Source organism: Hyperoodon ampullatus, assembly GCF_949752795.1.
Source record: "Hyperoodon ampullatus genome assembly, chromosome: 7".
Classification (NCBI taxonomy): domain Eukaryota; kingdom Metazoa; phylum Chordata; class Mammalia; order Artiodactyla; family Ziphiidae; genus Hyperoodon; species Hyperoodon ampullatus.
This window is the reverse complement of record NC_136920.1, coordinates 101,796,257-101,820,654: the sequence shown is the minus strand read 5'-3', so window position 1 is coordinate 101,820,654 and position 24,398 is coordinate 101,796,257. Positions and strand designations below refer to the sequence as shown.

The 24,398-nt window shown below is 38.5% G+C and overlaps 1 protein-coding gene across 3 annotated transcripts in view; it reads right to left on the bottom strand.

Annotated features, from left to right (window-relative positions):
• Nucleotides 1-24,398, bottom strand: part of ALG9 (ALG9 alpha-1,2-mannosyltransferase) — a gene marked incomplete at both ends in the record, with an annotated part of 87,529 nt that overhangs the window by 51,636 nt on the left and 11,495 nt on the right. For 2 of the 3 annotated variants that reach the window (XM_079708722.1, XM_079708723.1), the window contains 7 exons: nt 5,617-5,746; nt 6,910-7,057; nt 7,918-8,047; nt 10,435-10,589; nt 13,260-13,382; nt 20,501-20,606; nt 20,790-20,877. In XM_079708722.1, coding sequence (XP_079564848.1) covers nt 5,617-5,746; nt 6,910-7,057; nt 7,918-8,047; nt 10,435-10,589; nt 13,260-13,382; nt 20,501-20,606; nt 20,790-20,877 — 880 coding nt within the window. The remainder of the gene's footprint in view (nt 1-5,616; nt 5,747-6,909; nt 7,058-7,917; nt 8,048-10,434; nt 10,590-13,259; nt 13,383-20,500; nt 20,607-20,789; nt 20,878-24,398) is intronic. The other variant, XM_079708724.1, reaches the window with a different exon arrangement.

The window sequence follows — 24,398 nt, the reverse complement described above, 5'->3', positions numbered from 1 at the left end:
CTGCGAGCCACAACTACTGAAGCCCGCGTGCCTACAGCCCGTGCTCCGCAACAAGAGAAGCCACCGCATCGCAACGAAGAGTAGCCCCTGTTCACCACAACTAGAGAAAGCCCGCGTGCAGCAACGAAGACCCAGCGCAGCCAAAAAAAAAAGTAATGCTCAACCACTTGATGTCTGTTCAGCCCTGTTACATGAAAGAACAATTAACCATTGCATGAAAACATATATTCAAGTGATACACCATATGGTATAAACTTGGAAGTAAGAGGAGGCGTGAAAAGAATATTGGAGAATCCTGAAACCAAGTTTCTTATCCTAGGACTAACCTTTGTCAGGTTACCACCTCTCTGAGCCTCAATTTCTTCACCCATAAAAAGAAGAGATCATAAACTTTATGATACCTTAAGTTCCCTTCCAAAACCATAATTCTTCCCATTGGTTAAATGGTAAAGGCAGGGATAAAGAAGAAAAAGAATATACAGTCAGTTCTATCATAACACTTGTTTTGAAAATGCAAATTTGTTCCAATGCAACTGATATATTAGGGAACAATGTGAGCATAATTCAATTTCTGTGTTTGCTTATGTGTCATTTAATCCACAAGAAAAACTAGATGAATCCAGAAAATTACGCCCAGTTGAACCAATCAGCCCAGTAATAAACAAAGTGCATACAAGCCCACACTCAAATATCTCCCAGCTTCTTCTGTTCACTGCCTGTTATGAGCCACACCCATTCATATCATCCATATTTGGTATTACAGCTTTCTGTCATGTTTCAAATAACCCTTATTTCACAAGCTGCAGCCCTCCCAATGCCACTTCAAGAAGCAACCTGAGGTCTTCTTCAAGGTAAACTGCCATATTATTGTAGCATTTATGTACTTTTCGCCATTTAACATATATAAAACTATGCCACTGTTTTTATTAGGTTCCTATCTTTTTTATGTGTCACTGACAAAGTTTTTGAGTATTGTGTCCCTAACTCCATTTTTCCCACAAGCCTCGTGGTTTTCCACACAATTATCTTTAGCAATTGTATATCATGTTATAGCAGAACTGACTATATTACTATCTGGGAAAAAAATTAATCAATGACCAGTTTTATTTTTTCAAAGGTAACAGATGGACAAGCTTCCTGAAAATCTGCTTAAGCATTAAGTCAAAGTCAGGGAAAAGTCTTATCTGTAAGATCCCTCCTGAACGTGTGTTTTTTGCCCCAAACTCCATCCACTGACTAAGTAGCTCCTACATCAGACACCAGATTTGGAAACAGGTTATCATTCACCTTGAAACAGTGAACAAAAATTTGGATTTGTCAAGAAGTAAAGAGGAGACACTGAATGTACCTTCTAAATTCAGACCTTGATTCTGGCAGAAAATCTTGGCAGGTACCATTGAATAATACCACTTGTTCAACAGCTGCTCAGTATCTATCATGAAAGATTATGCAGCAAAAAAATATTATTGCTGCAGTATAGTTATAACAATACAGTAGAAACCAAGAGCCTTTACAAACACTCACTCCTAATTCTTGATAAACTCAGAGGTAAAAGAGCATAGGGAAGTACAGGAGGTCATGCATGTTTCTTAGTTTCCACTCAGACTAGAAATAGGAGACAGACCACAGCACTGAAGCCAAGAGTTGACTAAAACCTGTCACTCAGAACCAAAGGGTAAATAAAAATAATGCTGCTATTTAGCATGCTCAGGAAAGACAGAGAACATAATTATTCTGCCTTTTTGAATGAACCCATACTTAAAACCAGGACTGATACCAGAAGTAACAAACATAAATGTACTACAACGTGTGCTCTCACATTTTGGCCAAATGTGAGACCAAAATTATTTGGTCACTAGTCTTGATCCTGGCACTGTTTCTTAAAGAACTATGTTATTTTTCAAAATAATTGAGATTTTTATTTACATACATATACACATATGAATGCAAGAGAAAAAAGTGAAAGAAAAAACCATCAAAATGGTAACAGTGGTTTAATGTTTGGGTCATTTGATTATAGCTGATTTTTTTTATTGATAGCTTTCATTATTTTACACAAGTGTTTATTACTTTTATCATCAAAGAAAAACAAATACCTATTTAAACAGTCAACTGAAAGAAATTAATCCCTGATCATAGTTTGTGTGGAATTCACAGTAAGCCATCAAGTATCTCTTTCCAAAGTGTCAAAGGTGAGTGGACTGGATTTGAAGGGCACTTCCCCCACCATGCAGGAAAATCCAAAGAGAGAAAGGTGTATGAGCACAGTGACAGACACTACACACTCAGAATACATATAGGACCTGTTTGTCCCTGATTTTACCAGCCAGCATTTTGGTGACTCCTATAGGTATTCTAGAAAATCTTCCCTTTTGGGTAAAGCTAATATAGTCACTTAAATTTAACAGTATCTGGTAGTGGAGAACATGGAAATATGATCTAACCAGAGACAGCCTGTGACCAAAGCTTAAGAAATGTACAACAGGCCACTGTAGTTTTTTTTTAATTGAAGTATAGGTGATTTACAATATTTTATTAGTTTCAGGTGTACAGCATAGTGATTCCATTTTTTCTTTGTAGATTATATTCCATTATAGTTTATTACAGGTATTGGATATAATTCCCTGTGCTACACAGTAAATCCTTGTTGCTTATTTATATATAGTAGTTTGTATCTGTTAATCCCATACTCCTAATTTGTCCCTCCCCACCCCCACTTTCCTCTTTGGTAACTATAAGTTTGTGTTCTATGTCTGTGAGTCTATTTCTGTTTTTGTATTCATGTGTATTATTTTTAAGATTCTACATATAAGTGATATATAGTATTTGTCTTTCTCTGTCTGATTTACTTCACTAAGCATAATATTCTCTAGGTCCATCCATGTTGCTGCAAATGGCAATATTTGGATGTGTGTGTGTGTGCGTGTGTACCACATTTCCTTAAGCCAACTGTCTGTTGATGGGCACCTGGGTTGTTTCTATATCTTGGCTATTTGTAAACAGTGCTGCTATGAACACTGGGGTGCATGTATCTTTTCAAATTAGCATTTTTGTGTTTTCCGGATATATACCCAGGAATGGGATTGCTGGATCATATGGTAAGTCTATTTTTAATTTTTTAAGGAAGCTTTATACTGTTTTCCATAGTGGCTGCACCAATTTACATTCCCACTAACAGTGTAGGAGGATTCCCTTTTCTCCACACTCTCTCCAGCATTTATTAGTTGTAGACTTTTTTTCTTCGGACTGCATTAGGTCTTCGTTGCTGCACGTGGTGGCTACTCTTCCTTGCGGTGCGCAAGCTTCTCACTGCAGTAGCTTCTCCTGTTGCAGAGCATGGGCGCTAGGCGTGCAGGCTTCAGTAGTTGTGGCATGCAGGCTCAGTAGCTGTGGCTTGCGGGCTCTAGAGCACAGGCTCAGTAGTTGTGGTGCACGGGCTTAGTTGCTCCGCGGCATGTGGGATCTTCCCGGGCCAGCGCTTGAACCCGTGTCCCCTGCATTGGCAGGCAGATTCTGTACTACGCCACCAGAGAAGTCCCATTTGTAGACTTTTTGATGATGGCCATTCTGACTGGTGTGAGGTGATACCTCACTGTGGTTTTGATTTGCATTTGTCTAATAATTAGCGATGCTGAGCATCTTTTCATGTGCCTGTAAGCCACTGAAGATTTTATAGCCAGCTTTCTCTCAATATCACTATCTCAACAATGATAAATATTCATCTCTCAAGTCAGAAAGCATGTATAGGCTAACCACTAGATATACAGCACTATCCTAGCCACTATGGTGAATACAAAAGAAATAAGGTGCAGTCATTCTCTCCATAGCACTCACAATCTGATAGTGAAAAATATGACATACACATCAGAAATATTTAAATAGCATAAGACAACAAAATTAAATGGCTAAATGAGCTATACAGATAAATATTTAAGGCATTTAAAGAAGGACACTGCCCACTGTGTACTTTAATAGTTGGGAAAGGCTTCAGAGAGAAAGAGTTTTGATAGTTTAAGAAGGTAGACAAGGGAAGTCCAGGCACTGTCACCAAGATAAGCAAAGTCACTGGGATTGAAAAAGCAACACTGAGTCTGGACAGACTGTAATAAAAATCAAGCTGGGGAGCAATAAAATTAATCCATCAAATACACCATTATCAAATTAAGAACATATGTGGGAAAAACTATGTACCAGACACTATGCTATATATGACAGAGAGATATGATATCCAATCTCCTATTATTTCTTCCAAAAGTAGGTATGGTTATTCCCACTTCACAGACAGAAACTGAAATTAGTTAAACACAGATGTTAACTAATTTGCCCAATGTCATCAAGGTAGGCAACAGAGTTGGGACTAGAATTCAGGCCTACTTGACTCCGAAGTCCATGCTCTTTTTTTTCTACTACGCTATACTATCTCTTCCCAAAATACAGCTGTGACAACACTCTGAACTTATTGTATCTTCCCCCTATCACAGTGTATTCTCCTACCCTTTTGACTATCCAGTGTCCCCGTGGTGATCCCCTGTACATCAAAGCCTGCTCTCAGAAGAATATCTGCAGCTAAAATAAAAATGACTAACAACAGAACATACTACCCAGGGGTATTGTCACTGTTACAGGAATCAGAGGCTTAAGTTAGAAGGAAGCTCCAAGATAAGTCACTTAGTGGAATACGTGTGTCACCTTCTCAGGGAGCCAAGCCAAGTTTGTATTTTATCATGTCCATTTTCATAGCTTATGAGCGAAAGCTCACACAGTAAGAATCTCACTCATAAACCCTGAGGGTCTCCGTGGAAGTCTAACCTGCCCCAATCTGGGAGACAAAAAGCCAGCTGTGGCTGCAGGTTTGCTTTGGAAGAGAACTGAAAGTCCTGATATTTCACTTTAAGTATATGACAAAAGAAAATCTAAATGAAATGTATTTGACATTTAAATTGTTAAATGTTTCTTAACAGATAGGTTGCCAAAAAAATGTGTTTTCTAATAATTCTACAAATAGTCCTTTACTGTCTCTGGGAACCAGGAACATTATCTTTATTGCCCTCACCTTTTCCACAATCAAAGATTTTTCAGGTATCAAATGACAGAAGTGTCATCTTTCGAAGGAATTGAAATAAAATCCGCATGGGATCTCCGAGTGCGTAAAGATGAGTGGGTGGAAGAGCACGGCCCTGACAGATATTGCTTCACGGTCTCAGTGTGAGAACAGCCTTCACTGACTGTCCACTTGCTAAAACCAGAGTATACTAATAGTTAGGTCAAAGGTCCACCTATAACTTGAAAGTTCCCCATGAAGCATTTTAATGGACCAAGGAGTGATAAGAGCTGCAGAATGTGTTTCAAAATGATGATCTGAATTAGACACAGGAAATTTTCCAGCCCAGTTTAGAAAATATGTTGAATTATATATTTTACATAGAAAATAAAGGAGGTCATTTGACAGTAAAAATGATACTGTTCATCCTTTCTCAACAAAAGTCGTTATATCCCTCACCCTAAAGAAATCACTTTCTAAAAAAGTCCCATTTCATCAATGCTCTATTATGTATGCCAACAGATTTTAAGGGTAGAACTCTTTTCAAAGTAGTAAAAGGAGAATAATGCCCTTACATATCTGGATGGCTCCTCTAGGTTCTGGTCATTCATGTCAGTAGGAATAATCCGGGTGGCCAGTGGTCCCTCTGCGAATGGTTTTGGTAACTGGCCTCTGAACTCTGATGTAATGAACTGAAGCTGCCAACTGTCAGAAACACAAGTAAGGAGAATAAGAAAAACACAGGGGGCTCACGTTGCCAAATGTACTTGAAATACACAAGCAAAAAAAAAAAAAAGTTTCATGTGAAAAACATTTCACTTGGAGACAAAATGTTTCTGCTAAAACCTCAACCAGAGAGAATAGAGACAGAGGTCACAATTCAGTCCAAAATCGTTGAGAAATTTTCAACTAGAGGTCTCTCAACCCATTTCACCAACTCTTAGCAGTGAAATCTGCAATAGTGATCATACCATCAAAAGAGAAACATCAAAGTTTATTGCCAGTTACCTGTGATCAGAGGGACTTATCAAAATTAAAGCAAATTCATCAGGTGTGTAGAGCAAAGAGTGAAATGTAAGAACTCACTGTGGGAAAAGTACTTTGTTCCTGAGTAATCCTCAAAAGTATCTTTAGTTGTGAAACTATTTCAAATGTAAAAGGCAAAGGCTAAAGTTAACACTTAAAAAACAAGTTTTAATTAATCATTAATGACTGATACAGGATCTTTATCAATCAAAAAATACTACCACCAGCTAAGCTGCTGAAGCCAGTCCCCAAATGGAGCAACATGACTCGTCTTAACCTGACTTCCCTTTTCCCTAAATAGGACTCTTCTCTGTCCAAATGAAGCAAATACAAGGGAACTCAGAGCCTACGCTATCACATCCAACAACAGACAGCATCAAGGAAAGTGGTACCGAGGTCTTAGCCACAGCTTTCTCAGTGTCCATACACTGGTAGAGAATGGCCACTGCTGTCGGACGACAAACATGTCTTCTCTAAAAACACTCTAGAAACCTAGAGTCTCTAAACCACTTTTAAAAGTGGATTAATATCAGTTAATTATAAAAATTTAAATATGGATCCTCAGGAAGAACCACTAGCAGAAGCCCAGAGCCCAGAATGTCTTCAGACGTCCCCAGACCTCTGTGGTTAAGGGCAGTGCAGGGTGCATTACCAGACACAGCACTCATTCTACCAAACACAGGCCATGGGTGCTCAGCACAGTTCCCACAGCTCTCTGAGATGGAAAATCATTCAAAAACTTGTGAAAAATCTAAAATGAAGGAAAAATTAAGAAGACATTGCCACAGAATTGCTATTTTTACACCTTGATTTAAAACTCTGAGAATTAAAGGGCAACTTACTTATCAGGCAGAAGGAAGCTGCTGGGAAATCGATACCACTCTTTTCCTACACAGACATTAACAGGTCGGCCTTCTGGGACAGTGTGGATGGTTGGGTCTGTGGCAATTCGGTGAAATTCTGGATACAAATCAAGGGGCCCATGATACCCTGGAAGGGAGAAAGGTTTGTGAAAGCCAAAGATGAGGGAGATGAGATTCTGACATTTAATTATAGTGCATGTTAATGTCCCACTGTGATCCATGTGAAAGGTACACCGCAACCCCAGCAGGAAGCCCACTCTACAGTGTAAAACACCTCTACAGTTAGGAAGATGATTAAAGCAGAGGCCCTATTTTTGCCAGAAATAATTTGCTTTCTTGCCTTCCTCTATACGCTTCCACCTTTTTAATTTCACGTTCTCTGAGCACATTTCAATATTCTGGATCCAAATAATGATTATAAGAAAGAATATAATCATGGGACTTGAGCCCCAAATTTGCATCCTAAGTTTAAGGCTTCCTTAATTCATCCTTTAAAAGGAAAAAAAAAAAAATGAGTAAGAATAGAGAAGACGTTTATAGTTAATCACACTAAAAGGAATTCTCAATCTTCTCTTCAATCCTAAAGTACAGAAGTCACATCCCAATCTTAATATGAAGTCCATAGGTTCTCCCTGTAGAAAAGTCCTCCCCCCTCAGCTTAAGCTGAATTGTATTAAACATTCATGGGGGGCTTCCCTGGTGGCGCAGTGGTCGAGAGTCCACCTGCCGATGCAGGGGACACGGGTTCGTGCCCCGGTCCGGGAAGATCCCACATGCCGCGGAGCGGCTGGGCCCGTGAGCCATGGCCGCTGAGCCTGCACGTCCGGAGCCTGTGCTCCACAATGGGAGAGGCCACAACAGTGAGAGGCCCGTGTACCACAAAAAAACAAAAACAAAACCAAAAAACAAACAAACAATCATGGGTCAAGCAAAACCCAAGGTATAGTGCCTTGTGAGTACGGGTTAAGATATTCTCAGTACATCTACCTCTGAACAGTGCCACAGAGCGAGAAAAAGATAAGAGCCCAAACAGGAAGAGTGTTCCCAACGCCAGCCAATTCGATGTCACAGTATAATGCTCCAGGCGGTATCGCTGAAACACGAAGTGGTAACATTTCTAGAAGGAAAGAAAACTTTATTGAAAAAAGAAGATACACCTTGCAAAATATACACAATCACAAGACATCATCATAACTAAGAGGAAGAAAGCAGAAAAAGAGGTTCTACCAAGGGTCTGAGCAGTAGCAAACAATGAAGTACCCACTCTAAATTCTCAGATTAAAGCAAATTCTGCTAAATTGTCTGTAGATCAGCCTAGCCAGAGGGCTTGCCAAGAATGAAATCTCACTAGCTTCATAGGAAAATTAATTGGATACTTCCCTAATGCTTAAAGTCCTAATAATTTATTTTTTAAAAATATTTAAACAAAAATGCTTTTCCTAGTTTTTTTTGATATATGAAGTATCTCAATCTATTCTGATATAACTAGTTATTAACCTTCACTTTCCTTACTAACAAGTTTTCATCTAAGTTTTTAGTAACAACAAAATGTCTCATGACCAAACAAAAAGAAAAAAGAATTCCTCACATAGAATATTAGGAAAATTCTGTTAATTATCTGCTAAACTACTTCACAAACTAGATGAATATCATTAACAATATATACACATCTGCATGAGTTCTGCAGCCTTTGAACACCTTCCCATGAGATTTCTGTCCTTCCTTCTTTCCCTCCTAGACTAGAAACTACTTTTGGAAAGCAATTTTGCAATACATAACAAGTGCCATAAATATGTTTGAACCCCTTTCATATTTTCTGGAATCTCTCCTAAGCAAACAATCCAAATACCTAAACAAAGATATTTACCCTAGCATTACTTATAATACTGAAATAAGTGAGCAATCTAAATTTTAACATAAATTATATCTAATCATTATATATAACCAATTCAATATATTATATATTACATAATAATGTTGTATATTATATCCACCTTAGAATATTATATTGCTATTAAAATGATGGGTAGAGATATGGCAATATAGAGAATGCTATAATTATATTAAGAGGGATGTAAAGTTATATGAACCTTAGATTACAATCATAATAGATTGTTATATAATCGGCAAAAATGCTAGGAGATTTTGTTAGGGTAGTAGGACTGATTTAGAAAGTGGTAAAAGAAAATTTTATAATTAAAATTATTTTTTAAAACTATCATCCTAACATGGATGAGCTTTAAAAACATTATGCTAGGACTTCCCGGTGGTACAGTGGTTAAGAATCCACCTGCCAATGCAGGGGACACGGATTCGAGCCCTGGTCCAGGAAGATCCCACATGCTGCAGAGCAACTAAGCCGGTGCACCACAACTACTGAGCCTGCACTCTAGAGCTCGCCTGCCGCAACTACTGAGCCCACGTGCCACAACTACTGAAGCCCGCGCACCTAGAGCTGGCCTTCTGCAACGAGAAGCCACCACAATGAGAATCCCACGCACCGCAACGAAGAGTGGCCCCCGCTCGCCACAGCTAGAGAAAGCCGATGTGCAGCAATGAAGACCCAACACAGCCAAAAATAAATAAATAAATTTATTTAAAAAAATAAGAACACTACGCTAAATGAAAGAAGTCACAAAAGACCACATATTTTATGATTTCATTTATATGAAATGTCCAGAATAGGCAAATCTATAGAGATACAAAGTAGATTGATTAGCTGTTGCTTATGGCTGAGGAGATATGGGAGTGGGGTTACGACAGCTAAAGGGTACAGGGTTTTTGAGGTGATGAAAATGTTCTAAAATTGATTGCAGTGATGCTTACATAGATCTGTGAATAGTCTAAAAAACACTGTATCATACACTTTAAATGGGTAAATTCTATGGTTTGTGAATTATATCTTAACATAAGTCTGTTAAGAAAAAAACTAGAAAAAAACCTATCACCCTAATTATTCTTCTTCTGCTAACTGCAAATGGTAACAGAGGTTAAAAAAAAAAAAAACAGGGTCTGGCGCTTCTGAAGCCATCAATACAGAGATATTCAAGATTAGTTCTGACAGGGAATTGACCTGGACAGGTTTTAAGCCAGGATTACAGAGTGTCCCACATTGCTAACTGCCTGATGTAATCCCAAACACTTGAGCCAGTTTCATTCAGGTCTTGTAGTGAAAAGTAGACATTCCATTAGCTCTGCTGTGGTTCCACCGTTCTGTGCTAGGCCCATTCAGTGACGTAAAAAAATTCCTTTCATAGCAATTGGATTCTTATTGGCAACAGGGACAAATTAACACACAAGTTAACACTGCAAATATGTAATCAGCAAATAAGAGAAAGCAACATTTAAGCAATCAATACATAAAGCTTTATAATACGATCTGTATCAGGTTTAATGTACAGATAAAATATCTTAGGTGGAAGCATTCTAAAATTTGCCTATAAGCTTTATGAAGGATTTAAAGTGAAACAGAATGAAGCGGATATACATTTCACTGAAACTCACCTGAAGTGCAGAAAGGGCCACAGCACCACAGAGACATACAAGTGGGTATACAGGGAAAAGAAATCTCTCCTCTTTGTGAGGCTGGATGAAGAAAATTATAAACCAAATATACATTGGAGCCAAGGTAAGCCAATATGGGTGGCCTAAATTCTGAACTGTAAGACAGAAAAATATCCACCTTTCACCATATTAGAACAAAACAGCATGTTTAGTTTCAATGTTCTCTTGATCTCAAACTGGGATGTATACCCTAGGGCACCCAATAAAATGTTTCAATTCTTGTATTCACACTTTCTCTGATATAATAAAGGAGTCAGGTAGAAAGGGGTATATACTCCTTAGCTCTCCCAAGAGGTCCAACATTTAAAGGGAGGCACAATACTGGATTTAGCTAGAACAGGTGAATGGGTAATAGAGCTTAATAATTTCTACAATGGATGAAGAAAAAACAGATTTCTCTTTCTAATGAGTCCTGCCACTAAGACTAAAAGTTCCTGAGATTAACCAAAAGCATAACATAAATTCATTTCTTGGATTTTAATTCCTATATTCTGTTTACTGCATTAATCTTACTTATACACAAAATAGCTGTAGATCAAAGAAAAGGAAAAAAGTAGGATTCTCAAACCCATTCAAAGCAAATATAAAAACACTCTTAAAGGAAGTTTACTGATCAAGTTTTCTCTCCTGTTCTGCAGTACCCATCCACTCTGTATCGCAAAATTAAAGCCAAGATGTACTTAAAAGCATGTGAAAGAAATAAAGGAACTTAATGAAAACTAAGACCTAAGCACCTACTGGAAAGTTCCTGTGTTTAGGTACATGAACACTGAGTGATAAACCTGCCATCTACAGCGAAGGCATCCCCTACTGTGCTTATACTAGTGACAACAAGCAGTGCGTAGGAATCACTGGCCAAGGGTAGATAGACAGCGCCCCCTGGTGTCCATTATGTCTACACTGAGCAAATTTAGACAAAAAGATCACGGTTGTCACCAAAGCCCAACTTAGCAATGTTTAACTGTGCTCCGTAGTTATCCATGCTTTTGCAGAAACTCTTTAGGAATAAAAATTCTTGAACTGCAATAACAAGCTTATCTTTTAAACTTTTCACTCTAAGATTTTATCATGAGATTTTAGGTTATAATTTAGGACTTATACCTTTCCAGGAGGTATTATTTTAGGTTGGAATTTTCTTCATCATAAGAAAAAAATCTATCTTCTACAAGTAAACAATCTCTTCCTCTTCTGTATCTTAAAAGCTAACGAATACATTTTAAAAATATGGCCTAAAATTTTGAAATATCCTCTATAAAATGTACAAAATTATAACCACAGTTGTACTACATGATGAGATAATGGGTAATTTCTTTCCTGCCTCTTTATATTTTTCTACATTTTTCTTTTATTATTTTTATTTCTTAATGTTTCTTCTTTTGAAAAAGTATTGTTTCCATTATAAAATACACAAAAAATATAAAGAAAAAACAGAACAAAAGTACTAAAAAAGTATTTAAAAAAGTATAAAGGAAAGCCCCTAGGTAACCTAAGGATGGGGACTAGTTACTAGGTGGACATGTGGATACATTACACACTTTTAAACCAAAATTGGATTCATACTTTAGAGAACAGTTTAATATCCTGTTTTTATTTTATTTTTACTGTTTTTATACTTACATCACAAGCATTTCCAGATTTTCCACAAGCATAAATTATTTTTATAGTCAGGGAAAATGTTACTTTTCAAAAAAAAGAAAAAATGATCCTTAAGAAATACAAGGAATGGAGGAATACATTAATACCTCGAGGGGACAAACAGCTGAATCCAAATGTTGGACACTATGCAAGATGAATGACCTGGTTTCTTTAGAAATCTTCAGGAGGAAAAAGGTGAGAGGGCGAACCTCTAAAAAAGCTTATGAAACATAACACCAAATTCACTATATGACTCTTGTTTAGATCCTGCTTTAAACAAACAAACTACAAAGAACTATAAAAATTATAAAAAGCTATTTTTCAGACAATGTAGGAATCTAAATATTACCTGGGTATTAGATGATATTAAGAAATTACTGTTAATTTTGTTAGGATAATGGCATCACGGTTATGTTACAACGAAAGTCCTAAAACAAAACAAAAGTGACTCTGAAGACTGCTTTCATATTCTATGAACACAGTGAAGTCTTTATAAACCATTAATAGTAGAACAACAGAATGGGGAATGGTACTGAGGGATCACATGGCATCCAAATCAGACTAAAAAGTCTGAAGTTAAATCTCCTTCCAAAGCTCAGATGCATTTCTGCTCAGATCTGTCTTCCATAAAAGAAACTATGGGCACTACATATCCAGAGCCATGACAACCTGAGAGAACACTGGCTGTGCAATACAGAATCAGAACAAGCATCAAATTTGGGGGAACCTCTATATGGTTTCGTTTTCAAAATTTTGGTTGAATTTCCCAGAGAATGTTTGCCTCTAGCATTGATTATCTTAAGCAATCTTGCATGCCAACACACAGTTCTTTAAAAAACAGAAGACTCATATAGGCTTATCTCCCAAGATGTTATAAATGTTTTTGCCTCCCCAGGTGGTTCTGTAAATCATACAGACTCCTCACTTGCAATTATTAACCAAACTTTCACATAGGTTAACAACATAAATTAAATAATCTACGAACACAAATGGAAAGTGCAATAAACCAGCCATTTCCATAGGAAGAAAATAGAGAATAAAGTAAGTAGATTCTTTTTCACTTCTTGGTACCCATTGTTACTTCTCTTCCCTCCCCCCCCACCAAGTCTACCATCCGTTATGCCACTCACCATGAAATCTCTGCAGTAGGTATTCCATAAGAGAAGTCAGTGGTAAGACCAAGAGAGCCAAAGCAAAGACTACATTAAAATTCAGAAATCCATTAATTAAATAGAAATACCAGGGCTCTACACCTGAGGGAGATAACGAGATAAGAAATCATTAGTGAATGCCTCCAATACCTATTACAGCGCTTGACTCATACTGTTCTTTGTTCAAGTAATGTTGATGATCCACTGCCTCATGTGTATGAGTCCACAAGCCGCCCCCCTCTTAGAAATCAGGTTTCAAATATTTAGCTGTATTTTCTATCATGACCACTATATCTAGCCCAAACGGAACTAATACTTTTCAGAACCACCAAATAACATAAATAGCTTAGTGGTGACACTATGATTTATAATAAGAAGTATTTATTTGGTCTTCACCCCCATTCCTAGTACAAAGCTCCTAAAATTACCCTTGTAATTTCCGAAGTGGTGAGAGTAATAAAGGTGTCTTTTGTTCTGTTAATGAGGGAACTTCAGGAAAGCCCCAGGTAACCTAAGGATGAGGACTAGTTGCTAGGGGAACCAGATGTCTTTTGTTCTGTTAATGAGGGAACTTCAGGAAAGCCCCAGGTAACCTAAGGATGAGGACTAGTTGCTAGGGGAACCAATCGAGTGATTGGAGGGCTGGAACTTTCAGTCCTGTCGTCCCCTTCTCTGGGGAGGGGAGAGGGCCTGCAGTAGGGTTTCATCAACAATGGCCAATGATTCAAGCAATGGTACTTACGTAATGGGGCCTCCATAAAAACCCAAAAGGACAGTCAGCGTTCAGAGAGCTTCTGGGTTGGTGAACAGGCAGAGAAGCCCACGGGGCTGTGGCACGCCCAGAGAGCACGGCAGTGCCGCATTATCTTCCCACACACCCTGCCCTACGCATCTCTTCCACCTGGCTTGTATCCTTTATAATAAACTGGTAAACACAAGCAAATGTTTCTCTGAGTTCTGGGAGCCACTCTGGCAAACTGATTGAAGCTGAGGAGGGGGTTGCAGGGACTACTAATCTACAGCTGGTCAGTCAGAAGCCCAGGTGACAACCTGGACTTTGAATTGGCACGTGAAGTAGGGGCACAGGGGTTGGGGGAGGGTGGGCGTGGTGGGTTGCAGTCTTGCAGGGCTGAGTTATTAGGGCCTTTTCCATTTCCTTCCCACCTGTTTCTCCTAGTTACATTCTAGCATCCTTCCCCTTGATACACTCAACCACTATTTGATAGTGTGTATACAGGGGACCTGTGTTCCCGTAAAAAGCAACAACTTGTTTTCCTTAGGAAAACCATGTTCAGAGACCCAGACCCGGCTCCGAAGTTTTGGGGCTTCAGAATGAAACAAAATGACTGAAAACACAAGCCTTACTCACACAAGTTTTGATTCTTTAACTCAAAATCCTTAAACCCGAATGATGAGAAAAAGCCCCCTCTGCACATTTAGCAGGTTTTTCATCTGCTCTTCCCCTCCATGTGATTACTTCAATCAGGCAGTGAATGACACATGCGGGTTTTAATCACTGTGTGTTGTGACACCCGCGTTGCACCACGGCAATTTCCTGCAATCAGCATTGCTTAAAAGGGTAATCAGAAGGCAGAGAAATAGGCAGAAAAGCCTGACATTTTTGCAGCTTGCACAGCAAAATAAGATTAGAAACCAAACCCTTAATGCTAGAAACATTTAAGGGAGGAGGAAGAGGAAGGGGGGGACCCTAAGGAAGGACCCAAATTCAATCGCGGGTCACCTTTTGGGAAAGCTCTCTCCTTCCTGTCTAAATACAATGATAGGGACTGTTCAGGAACAGAGATTTTGTCCCAGGCCAAGCTCATTAGAGACATTTATATCTTGTATTCTCTACAAATAACCTTTTGGGTTATAGAAAACTAATGGATGGTTTTATTTTCAAAACAGACATACACGTCTTCTCTGGATTTTAATTACTATTTAACAACACGTTTCCTAAATTGAGTTCTTTAGACATCCAGTTTCCAGAGAAGTAAGGTTTTGCACAATCCTCTCCTGACTGCCAGTGTGGTGGCAATGCTATCAACCTTGACCCACCTTTTTCTTTACAAAATTCTGGAAATCTGACCCTGAGAAGAAAAACCAGAGTGACTAGAGGAAAGGAGATCATCTTCCACATCATCTATTACAGATGCTAAACAGCAAAAGAAAAAAGCCTCTTTCTCTTTGATCTTTGCAAATATATGTTTTTTCAGGAAAGCTCTTTAGTCTTTTTGTCTTTACCACAACTTACTATGCCCTCCTGTTAGGGGTATCTTTTTACCAAGGTACACCGTACTCTGAGATGTGGAACCAAAAGCATTAAGTTGGTAAACTCAATTATTTTTATGTGTTAGGAGCTCATAGATCAAGTTCACAGCTAGGCTGTGAACATTTCGTAAGACTGTTACTTCCCTGAAGGATGGGGTAAAAATCGGGGGATGAGTCAAGATTTGGGAAGGTTCAAGTTGACAACAGTCTTAAAAACAAGAGCAAAAGGGGACAAAAATAGTGAATTCTATTAGCCAGTGTTCTCCCCTACTTGATGAGGCATCTGCCTTCAAAGAGCAAAAACTTTTATCTCTTTCCAGGGAGATATTCAGCGCTGCTCTCAGAAAATATCAAAGCTGAACTATGTAGAAAAAAATGTGTCAGAATGACAAGCTAAGCATTTAACTGGTGCAAAATGAAAGGTGAAAGGAAGCTGGAAGCAGGGTCTTTGCAGGGAGTGACTCACCTATCTCCCTCTTTATGGAAAGTGCCTCAACTCCTTTCATTCAAAGGAGCTAAAGGGAGCTTTGCAAGAGGCCAGAAGAAGAGGAGATAATGTTTATTGTTCCACAGATTGAATGGAATCTGGAATCTTTTATAGGCCTACAATTTTATAGAACTCTAGGAACTAAATTATAGTAAATCATCAAATTTGCACCACCAAGAAGAAAAAGCCACCAAGGTTCAACAGAAATGATTAACAAAAGAGGGAAGGCTCTGGAACAGCTGTGGCTGGCAGGTGACCCTGAGCACTCCCCAAAAGACTCCTCTGGGGCTTCATCCTCTGCTGCTGCAGGAATGGAAAACTGTGGGCCTTTTGATAGAGGACACCAGCCCCTACCTTCTGAAATCTCCTGTCCTGTGATCTGACAGATTTTATAAAACACACAAACAGGCAGGGATCACATCCTAGGCCACCAAGTGGCATCCTTGAGCAGACCCAGTGTTATTTTTGAGGGGAGAGCATTTCTTATACCTGTCCTCCCACACCTTCCCCAGGCCTGTGTCCCCCTCATCAGACAGCAGCACTGCTCTTCACTCACACACAAAAATACTTAACCTCAACATCTGAGAACTTGAAATGTTACAAGGGAAAGAGGCAAAATCAGTGCCAAGCCCAGTCACTTTCCTTTTTGCAACACTAAATTTCACCTCTTGATCTCTGACCCTATAGAGATGTTTCCCCTACAACTTTGCAACTTTATGTCTACACTACTCTAAATTTCCTAAATGCCAAGTATTCTTTACCTCATCCAAGTAATAGTTGTGAAAACTATTTCTTTCCCCTGGCTTCAAAAGTCAAGAGTCAGCCCAGGTCTGGAATGTGTCATTAATATATGTTATCTGGCCAAGAAAGTATAGAAAGGTCCCTTTGAAAACCAGAGAGAATAAATATTTACAGATTGTCCTCGACTTATGATGGAGTTAAGTCCTGATAAACCCATCATAAACTGAAAATATCGTAAGTCAAAAATGCATTTAATACACCTAACCTACCGAACATCATAGCTTAGCCTAGCCTACGCCAAACATGCTCATAACACTTACATTAGCCTACAGTTGGGCAAAATCACCTAACATCAAGCCTATTTAATAACACAGTGTTGACTGTCTCATGTAATTTATGGACTACTGAAAGTGAAAACAGAATGGTTGCCGGTAAAGAATGGCTATAAGAGTTTCCATTGTTTACCCTCATGATGGAGTGGCTGACTGGGAGGTATGGCTTGCTGCCACTGTCTAGCATCACGAGAGATATCATACCGCCTATTGGAAAAAGATCCAAGTTCAAAATTCGAAGTATGGTTTCTACTGAACGTGTATTGCTTTCGCACCATCATAAAGTCAAAAAAAAAATTCTAAGTTGAACCATCGTAAGCTGGGGACCATTATTACAATCACAATGGAGAGACTGAAATTATCTTGCTCATGCCTGTGTAGTTCCTACCTAAAATTCAGCTAATGCTGTAAAACTACTTTAAGTTTTTAAAAAAGAACTCAATATTCAATCTTTTTGTCTCAGCAGTCCCTACACTTGAAATTCTATTTTTCTACAATGTACCTGCATGGTGCCTACCTGGCAAACTCCTTCTCTTCCTTCCAGGCTCAGCTCAAAGATCACTACCTCTAAGAAGTCTTTCCTGATACTACCAGATGAACTTGCTCCTTTGATTCCCTATCTTTCCACTGTAGCACATAATAGATTGGACTGTAATTATCTATTCATGTGTCTACAGCCTTATTAGACAGTAAATTCTATGAGGACACATGATAAATGCTCAAAAGCAATTGATTCAATGTTTCTTTAGCTGAAGTCATTTATCCATTCATTCAAGAAGTATTTATAGGCTTATTATGTTCTTATATGTAAGAAACAACACTAGATGTATGCAAAAACTATCAGCACAATGCATTTTAAATTTTCAGATAAAAAACTATGTGCCTACCATAGCTAACAAAGCACTTTAAGCAGGAGACTCTTAGAAAATAGTCAAAATAATGCCAAAAAGTGCCAAACAAGTGAAAGAGTTTCCATGACAAAAAACAGGCTGTCTGACAACTGTACAGCATATAAGTCTTTGATATTTACTGAATGGACTCAATAATTACAATAAAATTAGCTGACAATGGTAAAGTACTACTTTTACCTCTATTGTTCTTAATTTGAATCAAGATAATCCCAACCTAGCACACCACAACAGGTCTAGACAAAATAGTTCTAGGACATAATAGTGATCAGGGCATTTATGTAATCTGATGGGTACTCCAGAATTTGTTCATTCATTCATTCATGAGAAATCTTTATTGAAGACCTAGAATACACAAAGACTACCTACTCCTAAAATGGAAGAAACATTCTCTGTAAGTCTGCTAAAGCAAAATGGAGTTAACATGGAAATCACACACCCCTGAAAATTTGTCAAAGATGGGGGAAAAGCACAAAAATTCTACCATCAAGGAACAACCCCCTAAAGTCTGGCTGACTACAGCCCCACAATCAGTCCTGTTGATACCCAGTGTGACAATTCCCTCTGTCCCAACAAAGCTTTTTCTATCATTAGGAAAGTGATCAGTTCCTGCACATCCAAAATAGCAAAATCTGAACTGAAGCTAACCTAGGTTAACTAAAGCTGGCAGAACAGAGATCCAAGGACTCTTCCCGATAAAACACTGGCTGAAATGAACAGCAGATGCCAAAATCCAGGGAAAGACTGGCCACTGCTCCACTGGATCCCAAAACCTACCCACTGTTAAACTAGAAACATAAACTTAGGTCAGAATTTACTGTTTCTTTCCTATTCTCCCTACCGACCTGCTTATCTCTAGATGTAAAATCCTCATCAATCTAGAGGACTATAAAAATTATGAAACTTTCATATACTCTCACACAAAGTTTTATTTATAAATAAGCAGTCAGAATATCAATATGTAATAACCCATTTAAAAGGTGGAGAAGCCAACTTTTCAAAATTGAACTCAAATTAACACAATTTATTCACCTATATATAATGTAACTATGTTTCCAATAGGTTCCATGTAAATCAATTTCTAATATGCAATCTGGATCTAGGAGGACAGTCCCCCTTCTATTGTCCTGTAGAATCAACTGAAGTTTTAGAAGTAAACTAAAACAATGGGCAATTAAAAACATGCAACTCTCCCTAGATAAAGGGAGACATCTAGAGGCAAAAGCTTAAAATTGGGGCTTTTTCTCATAGTCTCAGCGATCTTGGAGCCACATAAAAGAGCCTTTTAAAATTCCTTCACTTAGCAATTATTCTCTAACTACGCAGTTTGTGGATTCAATTCACTGAACAAAACACTGTTTATTTTTAACCTATTACTCGCCATCTAAAATGACAACATTCCCCAAATCCCAGGAGGCCCAATTAAATCTCATTCATATGCTTACTTTAATTCTCCTCAGTCAATCTGTTGGTTCTATTGGCAAAGTGGCACAGAAAAATGATGGGCGTGGGTTAAATTGATAAGAGACACAGAAATAATATTAACCTGTTTCATAGCAGAGCCCAAGACAGTCACATATACAGAATGCTCTAAGACCTTCAAAAGATTAAGGCAGAAGAAACTATACTTATTTAATGAGAAACTGTCTCATAAAAATGTTTACTGACTTGGCTGATCTGATTAGAAAGATCTCTAGCTTATCCCTCTGTAGTGGTCACTAACTCAAATGCCCTCAGGGGACAAAAAAACCCAAAAAGCAAACAAACAAAAAACCCAAGCTCAAGGGCTGGCTGGGGAAAAAATAAAACATCAGGGGAGGGGTAGAGATGGATGGAAACTGGAGAACCAACCTCAGACTAAAGGCATTCCCTTTTTTCCCCTCTTAATCCTAAACTGACCAAACTATCCACCCTCTCATGCTGACCTCACCCCCATTTGCTACACTTTGTCTACAGATTTTCTAAACTTTCTCCCCTAATGCATAATACTAAAGTAAAACAAATTAAAAAAAGAAAAAGTAATTCCAAATGTTATACCAAATGTATAGAAAATGTCTGGAGGAATATTTTCCAAGGTGTTAACAATAGCTATCTGGAGATGATGGGTTTATGAATGTTTTAATTTTCTTATTTTTGTTATATTGATTTTCTAATGAGAAGAGAAAAAAGTAACTTAATTTTAAACGAGTAGCATCAAAACCCAAGGCATACCCGACAGAGTCCTCACTACTCTGAAACTGAGAATAAGAGGCAGCAGGACTAACAGAAAGCCAGATGTGAACATCACATTAATCAAGGAAAAATATTTAGTGGCCATATATCGTCACTGTGCTATGTTCAAATGTCATTTATTTTTAAATAAGAAAACATTACCAGCAAAGAAAGGCTATATTTGATAAAATGTGGCAGCTGAATTAAAATTTCAAAGCTGAGGCAAATTAAGCTATCCCCTAACTCTTCCCTAATTTCATAAGGCCTTACCATAAAGATCAGGTCCATGAGGAGTAAAGACATTATACAAAACAATGTTCAGTGGTGCAATCACCAACTTCCCGTAATAGTAGCTGTCAATGACCACCACAGGCACCTAAAACAGAGCAGAAAATATATAGCAATTGTAGAGTTTTGCTCTGGAAACATTCTCACAATGCTAATAGGATAAACTTCAGAATGAAAAACAGAATCAATTCCTAATGTTCTCTTTTCCATCCACATCAGAAGTTGCTTTCATTACAACTTTAGAACAAAACAAGATAAAAAGAAAACTCACCAGAAAGATCATTAGGGCAACCAGCGACCAATGAAAGAAACTCTTCCATCTGTGCTTCATGACCAGCAAATCAAAGGCAATAGGTAAACTATTTAACAGAGAAACAGAAAGTGGGGAGTTAAATACTTAGAATAGGTCAGATTTACACATACCTCATGCTGAACTGAGAATAAAATGTCTCTAGCAATTACAGTGAGGGAAGAAAGCTGGTACATGAAAGGATGTCTTCTCAAAAATAAAAAATGTGATCTCTTCACAGGACTCATCAGCGTGAGATGCATCCCACAGTGCACAAGAAATATAAATATTCGTATTCGGAATGAGCTCCATTTTACACGTATTTATGTGTAATGGACATTTAAAATATATTAATTGTAAGTAAATGTACCCTATTGACCCACTCCCACCTTGCCAAATAAATAAACACTGATTTCTCCCTTCCACAATTTATTAAGATTTTAGTAATAATATTACAAACTTTCACTTCAATTCTGATATATCCCTTTCCAATATGTAATATTGCTCCAAAATGTAACCTGTAATATTTGTTCTTCTTCCTTTCACTTAAATTCCTCAAGCAAGTATCAACAGCATATGTGTGTTGCCTTCACTATTTCTTCCTTAAGGCCTAACATCAAGCCATTAAGACTGATCTAAGGTACCAGGAATTTCCTGTCCGCCAAACCCAGTATCTTCCCACAAGCTTCATCTCCCTTTGTCTTTCTGTTGCACTTGACACAAAGCATCTGCTCCTTCCTCTTTAGACTCCCTGGCTCAGATGTTCTTTTCTGGGGGCTTCTCTAGTGCTCCTTTCTAGGCTTCTTTCTCCCTACCTCGCGGTGTGCCCTACCATGGTCCTAGCTCCCAAAAGCAAGGTTCTACTTTTCTCTCTCTATACTCATTTTCTCGGGTGCTTCAACTCCTCTTGCATGAACAATCACCTTCGTATCCATGACTTCCTAATCTAGGACACTAGTCAGAGCCCTTACCTGTGCTCCAGTCACAAAGCATTCCATCCCACACCCATCTATTTACTTACACAGACTCTACCCAATGTCAATGACAGGCTCTGCTTCTGCCTCCTCCATAAAGTCTTTACGTTTATATGGCACTATCATCTCTATCATCTCTTTGGCAATGTCATGTGAACATCTCTTCTAAGATTTGAAATTCCACATTCTATTACCTAAATATTGCATTAACATTCTGTGTTTTTATTTTTTTCTCCCCAACTAGTTACATTTCCATAGCACCTGCATTTCTCCTTTGATAAGTCAATAAATGATAGTACATTGCTAACTGACTGATTAACTGTGATCCTGAAATCATTTATCTAAAGGCAGACTAATCAAAATGCGCCAACTCAGAGGTATTTGGGGAACTCATGAAGTTCAATGTAAACCCAGGAGAGAGTAAAAGGAATGGAGAAACTGACAAAAGGAGGGTGGAGAAGTAAAAAGGAGGGAAGAACAAGGCTTTGTGAGTCACATTAAAGTCTGGACCCCAGAGAGCAGGGGTTGGCAAACTTTTTATTTAAAGGATCCAATAGCAAACATTTTAGGCTTGGCAGGGCCCATAGGGTCTCTGTTGCATATTCGTGTGTGTGTGTGTGTGTTGTTTTCTAACAGCCCTTTAAAAATGTAAAAATTTCTTACTTCTTGGGCTGTACAAAACAGGCCAGGTGGATGTGTGACCCACAGGCTACAGAATGCCAACCTCTGTGACACAGAGCAATGGGGAAGCTATTACAAAGACAAAACAGAGTGATAAAATCATATTTGCATTTTAGGAAGATAACTCTAGTTTGAGCGTGGAGAGCAGATTTATAAGGATCAAGACTAGAGATGGGAAGATCATTTATGAGCCTACATAAAAGAACAGAGAGAGGTGAAGAAAAGTAGATTCAAAAGATATTCAAGGGCCTCCCTGGTGGCGCAGTGGTTGAGAGTCCGCCTGCTGATGCAGGGGATACGGGTTTGTGCCCCGGTCTGGGAGGATCCCATATGCCGCGGAGCGGCTGGGCCCGTGAGCCATGGCCGCTGAGCCTGCGCGTCCGGAGCCTGTGCTCCGCAACGGGAGAGGCCACAACAGTGAGAGGCCCGCGTACCGCAAAAAAAAAAAAAAAGAAAAAAAAACAAAAGATATTCAAGAAGTACAAGAAATTAATAAGACATGAGAAAGAGAAAATAGTCACAGATAATTGTCAGGTCCTGGCTCAGCACAGATGGTGGTACCATTTACTGGGCTAGAAACAAAGGTAAAGGACAGATTTGGAGGGAAGATAATGAGTTCAGTTTTGTAAATGTTTAGCTATATAAATGGAGATATCCAATAGGCAGCTAGGTATATATGAGTGAAGCTTAAGAGATGACTGGACTATATAAAGATATGGGACCCATCAAGATGATGGAGAGAGCAGAAAGTACAGAAGAGGCTCTTACACAAAATCTTGAGAAATATAATAATTTGAGAATGATGTGCAGAGTAGAAGAGAAGATAAGATTGGAGGTGGGGAAACCATCCTTTAAAATCCACTTAAGAAAATTTTAAATGCCTATTCTGATTTAGTAACTCCCTTATAAAAATTTATCCCATAGGTAAATTTCCACAAGTGTATAGACATATGTATAAAAATGTTCACTGAAGCACTGGGTACAACAGCAAAAAAACTGAAAACCAAATGCTTACCAATAAAGCAATGGTTAAATAAATTATGGACAGCCATATAATAATGGAATGTTACGCAACTGATACAAAGAATGATATAAATCTATGTACAGAAGATATACATATGTATAGGATAATTCTGTTGGTTTTAAGAATTTAAATATGTATGTATGTATAAATGTGTATGTGTGCACTTATTCACGTAAGGATAATTTCTGGAAAGATACGTACAAAACTATCAGCAGTGACTAACTGTGAAGACTGGGTTGGGGAGAAAAGAACTAAGAATTCTTTTTACCTCATACAATCTGGTACTTTTTTTAAATAATAAAGATATGCTACTATGATAATAACCTTAACACAAACTAACATATTTTTCTAAATAACTAGTGGTACAGGCAAGAAATTAAGGCAGCACAAACTAGAGAAGTTGTGAAAACAAAAAGTACAAAAGGAATGAGAGATACTATGGAACTTGGAAAAAAAAAAAAAGATGCTGCAGGCAGGAAAGAAGAAGGACTGAAAGGAAACTCAGATAACAAGCCTGGGTGACTGGGAAAATGCACAGCACAGGGTGGTACAGCGTGGAAAAAACGTCAGCTGTTAGAGTCAGAAGGCCTGGATCCAAAGCAAACATAACCTTAAAGGCAAATTACTCAAAACCTCTCGAAGTCCACTTTCTCATTTATATAAAGCACTAATAATTGGAGACTTCCCTGGTGACGCAGTGGTTAAGAATCTGCCTGCCAATGCAGGGGACACGGGTTCGATCCCTGGTCCAGGAAGATCTCATATGCCACGGAGCAACTAAGCCTGTGCGCCACAACTACTGAGCCTGCACTCTAGAGGCCCCGAGCCACAACTACTGAACCCACGCACCACAACTACTGAAGCCCATGTGCCCTAGAGCCCACACACCACAACTACTGAGCCCATGCACCG